This window comes from Azolla caroliniana, unplaced genomic scaffold (genome assembly GCF_043228905.1).
Source record: "Azolla caroliniana isolate FFs.n. ecotype wild unplaced genomic scaffold, voAzoCaro1.0.p SCAF_6, whole genome shotgun sequence".
In the NCBI taxonomy this organism is placed as follows: Eukaryota; Viridiplantae; Streptophyta; class Polypodiopsida; order Salviniales; family Salviniaceae; genus Azolla; species Azolla caroliniana.
Window position 1 is genome coordinate 6,519,042 of NW_028230441.1, and position 5,397 is coordinate 6,524,438.

The 5,397-nt window shown below is 38.5% G+C and overlaps 1 protein-coding gene across 1 annotated transcript; it reads left to right on the forward strand.

The window, feature by feature from the left end:
* The first annotated feature begins 228 nt into the window (after positions 1-228).
* Positions 229-4,334, forward strand: LOC147862864 (metal transporter Nramp4-like). The gene is made up of 4 exons (XM_087320933.1): positions 229-815; positions 1,577-1,713; positions 1,799-2,451; positions 3,813-4,334. The coding sequence occupies exons 1-4, from the start codon at positions 244-246 to the stop codon at positions 4,029-4,031; spliced, it is 1,581 nt and encodes a 526-aa protein (XP_087177059.1). The 5' UTR covers positions 229-243; the 3' UTR covers positions 4,032-4,334.
* Positions 4,335-5,397: the final 1,063 nt, after the last annotated feature.

Sequence of the window (5,397 nt, forward strand, 5' to 3'; positions counted from 1 at the left end):
AAGGTCTTCTTCTTCTGCTTCTTCTTTCTTCTGGGAACCGGTCCCCCCATTAACCCTGTTCTTTCGTCTAGAACTCGTCCCTTTCTGCGCCCCTTTATCTCTGAAACGCGTGCTCAGCACAGAAAACCCACGAGGAAGCCACACGATCCCCACATCGAGCTTCCTCCCCCCCCCCCCCCCCCCCCAAATGGTTATTATCCACCCCGCCTCGCTGACCCAGAACACCTCTCTTGGCTCAGGGATATGGAGTCTCCCATCCCCCACCCACACAACGCCAAGCCCCTTCTTGAAGATGAGTCCAGACTAGCTCTCTTGAGACACTTCCAATCAAGCAATGAGGAACATGCTTATGAAAAAGAGGATCAGATCGATGTGGATGCTATTCTTAAGAGCTCAGATCATTATGGCGATGCTAATGCCATCCCTCCTTTCTCCTGGAAAAAGCTATGGCTTTTCACCGGCCCAGGGTTCCTTATGAGTATTGCTTATTTGGATCCTGGAAACCTCGAGAGTGATCTTCAATCAGGTGCCGTGGCAGGGTATGCGCTATTATGGCTTCTTATGTGGGCTACTGTGATGGGTCTTGTGTTACAACTTCTTTCCGCTCGAATTGGAGTTGCGACCGGACGTGATTTGGCTGAGCTTTGTAGAGAAGAGTATCCTTTATGGGCTAGAATTGTCCTATGGCTAATGACCGAGGTTGCCATTATTGGTGCTGATATACAAGAGGTTATCGGTAGTGCGATTGCTTTAAGGATCCTTTCTCTAGGATACATTCCCTTGTGGGGTGGCGTGCTGATCACTGGTGTAGATGGGTAAGTTTATTTTTATCCCTTTTCCCTTTGAGTATTGAAATCTCTTAGCTGCTTCAGATTTTCGTGTCTCATATAGCTTCAAAGATAATTGAATGGATGATTACTTGTAATGAAAAGGTTATGGAATCGGTGAACTACTTTGAGAGGATTGTTGAAGTTCTTGAATTGAAAAGATTATGGAACTAGTGAAGTGAAGTACTTGAATTGAAAAGAGTATGGAGTTAACGAAATACTTGGCTTGAAAAGGTAGTAGAATTAGTAGAATACTTGAATGGGATTGGTGAAATACTTGAAAGGAGAAGATTATCGAATTTCTGGAAGTACTTGAATGGAAATGGTAATGGAAACTTTTAAGTACTTGAATTGAAAATATATTATGTATTTGGGAAAGCATTTTGTACAGGATTGGTAAAGTACATCGAAAAGATCATGCAATTGGCGAAGTACTCAATTGAAGAGGATAAATGGTTATAATTCCTCAAAAAAGTCTATGCCTCAAAAGAAGCATAAAGCTCCCGATTATTAAAGTTAGTGAAGTACAGCCAATAAAACTGTTTTATTCTTTCTTAAAATTCAGCATGGTTTTCTAATAGAATTGCTGAAGTGCCGGATTTGGTTTTGTTTTCAACTTTGTGAAATCATATGTAGTGAAAGTACTAGTAAATGTTTCTGGAAGGCATATCAAATAGATCATCCATAGTTTTAACTTTGTAGCATGTGTAAGTAAGCTCTAGAATCTAAAAAATATTCTTTCCTGGCAGGTTTATTTTTCTTTTCTTGGAGAACTATGGAATCAGGAAGCTGGAAGCTTTTTTTGGTTTTTTGATCTCAATAATGGCAATATCTTTTGCATGGATGTTTGGCAAAGCTCAACCTAGTGCAAGCGACTTAGCTCTTGGTGAGTCACTCATGTTCGTGCTTACATCAGCGCCCCTTGCTACGAGTCTTTGGATCCATTAAGAAAAGCTATTGTTCTTTTCCAGGGCTTATTATACCAAGGGTCCCAGCAGTTGCAGTTAGTCAGGCTGTAGGAGTAGTAGGTGCTTTGATCATGCCACATAACATTTTTCTTCACTCAGCTTTGGTGCAATCGCGATCTATTGATATCTCTAACATTTACCGCGTGAAGGAAGCGCTGCGATACTTCTTCATTGAATCAGCTATCGCAATCTTTGTTTCCTTCATTATAAATGTGTTTGTAGTGTCAGTATTTGCGAAGGCCTTTTATGGAACTGACGTTGCGGACTCCATTGGACTAGCGAATGCAGGGGAATATCTACAAGAGCAGTATGGTGGTGGATATTTCCCTATCTTATACATTTGGGCGATTGGGCTATTAGCTGCGGGGCAAAGTAGTACAATGACAGGCACATATGCAGGGCAGTTTGTTATGGCCGGCTTTTTGAACTTGAGAGTGAGAAAGTCAGTGAGGGCATTTGTAACCCGAGCAGTGGCCATTCTGCCTACAGTAATAGTTGCTCTCATATTTAATGGATCAGATGATCAACTAGACCGACTAAATGAGTGGCTGAATGTTCTTCAGTCAGTTCAACTTCCCTTTGCATTGATTCCTCTCCTTTGTATTGTATCAAAGGAACATATCATGGGAGTTTTTAAAATCGGACCTCGATTTCAGGTATATTTGTTTCTCTGTACACTTATTTATTGAAGTCTATGCATTCATATCATCATTCTGGAATAGTTGGCTAGTTTGGGAATTTATTCAAATTAATTACATGCTGAAGCACTAGTAATTGGACATGCTTTCAGCATTCGTGTATATCATCTGCATTTTAGGCTGGTTTGTAAACGTCAAAAGCAATAAAACATTAGGTATTTAAATTGAGACTTGAAACTGTGGAGAATGGCTGGTTGGAATGATTTTAGTGGCAAAAATATGTAGTTCTGAAACCTTTAAGTTAGGTGGAGCCAGAAAATATAGATTTATTACTGGTTTGAGCTGGATCTTCTGAAAATGAAATAATAGGCACAGATATTGAAAACAAGGTTAATGTCCTTTCGTAGATCACCTAGATCACTGTTATCGTCTATCCTCTTGGTATTTTGTGAAACCATCAATGGTACCACTTTTGGTAAGAAAAGTAGAGTTACTGAATTACAATTTTAATTAAGTTTGTTTGTATTTCAATAAGAACTGCACTTTATGTTGATGATGTAAGGGATCTACTACCAACTGTTTGAGATAATTCAATAAGTGTGAACATCACTTCAGTCCATGCAACTGAGATTTGCTCAATGATCTGGAAGAAATGTGTCCCACTAGTTGATTATAGAATCGAGATGGAAAACTCTAGGCCTGATTCTATGTTCTACCTTGGAAAGGCCATGGATTTAATTTGAATACTGTAAATCCTTAAAAATCTTATTTGGTAGCAAATTGTAAACTCTCCCTCTTGTCCAAGGAAGCTGGCCATCGAGTGGAAGAAGGTAAATGTATAGTCATCCATCTGATAGCTAGGAAAATAATGGTGTGCTCATAAAATAGTTGTCTATGGTTATCCAACTGAGTCCACAGTAGAAGGCATACTAGTGAGAACAAGTACTTACCAAAAAACATTTGTAGGATAATGGCCACTGCAGCAAATGGTGGCCAAGCCCACAACAAAAGGCACGTTTAGATTGGAAATCAGTGTGCAAGGCATATATTATATTTGGAATCCACTAAGATGATGTAATCTTATTAATATCACCCCTCTTCAAAATGAGGTCGAACAATTATTTTCTGAATCTCACAGCTCTTATATGTGTTAAGAGAAAAGAGGAAAAGAGGAAAATGTTCCTTTACAAAGAATGTGATGATCAGCTTTTCACCATAATTAATTATCATAATGAATTCTGGTCATAAGGTCTAGTTAAATCCTAGAGTAAATACCAAACTTAACAAGCTTCGTGTATTTGGGTTTAGTTGACCCTTTAGATGGAATTTATTACGGAAATGACATGCAGTAAGTTAGTTGTGTTTTGTCTTGGCTGCAGGTTGTCGTTTGGGTAATAGCTTTATTGGTTCTAATCATTAATGGTTACCTTCTAGTGGAGTTTTGTTCAACTTACATTGCTGCTAGTACAGCTGTGATGCTGATTCTGGTCATCTTGGCCACGTTGTATATTATGTTTATCATTTACCTGATTATACAATCAAAATGTGGTAATCGTCTAGCGAAATTGAAGAGATGGAGTTGGACTGGCCTGATATAGGATTAATTCTACATAAAAGCAATAAAATTTTGTCAAGCTTCAGATAGATTCACGGTAACAGAAAGGGTGAAATTCTATTGCTAGTACCACTCAAGGAGTTTCTCTTTAACTCTACATTGATGCAACTGATATTGCGATGTCAACACTGGCCACATTTTTGTATATTACGTTTACCATAAAACATGTGGAAATATCTGCTAGTGGAGCTTAAGAGATTGAGCTGCAACTGCCTTGCTGGTAGTGCAAATTGTGTATACATATTGATTTTAGATAAATAAAGCTGCTCTTTTGAGAATAACTAAAGCTTCGAACGTGGGTGGATTCTTCTATATGCTGTTCCTATTTAGTTTTGCTAACATATATTCGTAACCAACAAAAAAGTTTTGATGCCAATTCATGGCCACATTTGTATGTCAATTTTGGATATGGAAATTGGCTAGAATCAACATTCTGCTAAGCTTAAAAAAAATGGTGGTACTCATATTTTCCTTCTCACAATTATGATTCAAGCAATTCGTTCCATGATAGAGGTTTAACATGTTCGTTTCAACAAAAAACTGTACATGTATGGAGTGGAGAGAAGCCTTCATATGCCCAATTGTGAGTATTAGATGTGCACATGAAAGCTTCATAAGGAATTAGAGTGTCTGAGAAATGTATTTTGTTGTGATAGAGGAGAGATGGTTTCATTTGTGGTATATGGAAACATGAAGAGATGGACTATTTCTTATGTTTAGCCAAGAAAAAGTTTCTCTCTTTTCCAATGCTAATGCATCAGAATGTGGTAGATTAGCAAAGGCTCATGTTTCATACATTGTATTTCAAATCTTGCACCATGAATTATGACATACTTTGTACTCTCTTGAATGTGAGATAGGGCATTGGCACATATGAGGAAACTCGTTGACAATCAAAGTTTTGCCATGAAAACTTTGTGGGTTTGAGTATCACACTTTGTTACACTACACCACCATTGACGACTTTTTAGTTTACTTTTTACCAAGTATCTACCACCTGAGACACAAGTTATAAAGACAACAATGCCAACAAGAGACATCAAGATCAATAAGACATTAGGAAAAAGGGGATATAGTAGAACCCAATAGGAAGCTTTTGGCCAATGGGCGCCCTACTTTGAAATACCAATACCTTCGTCCCCGCCATACTTGGCATATGCCGAAGGGTGTGCGGGTTTGGTGGGGGTGGATGTCATGTGGTGGGATCAAAGGTAGAGGTTGGGTGAGTGGTTATAGTGCAAGAGTGGAGTTGGTTGGATCACCTCTCCTTCATCAATTTCCATTTTCTCTTTGGGTTTGGTGAGTAAGTGTTTAAGGGTTTGTTTTGCTTAAAATTTAATAAAAAGGAA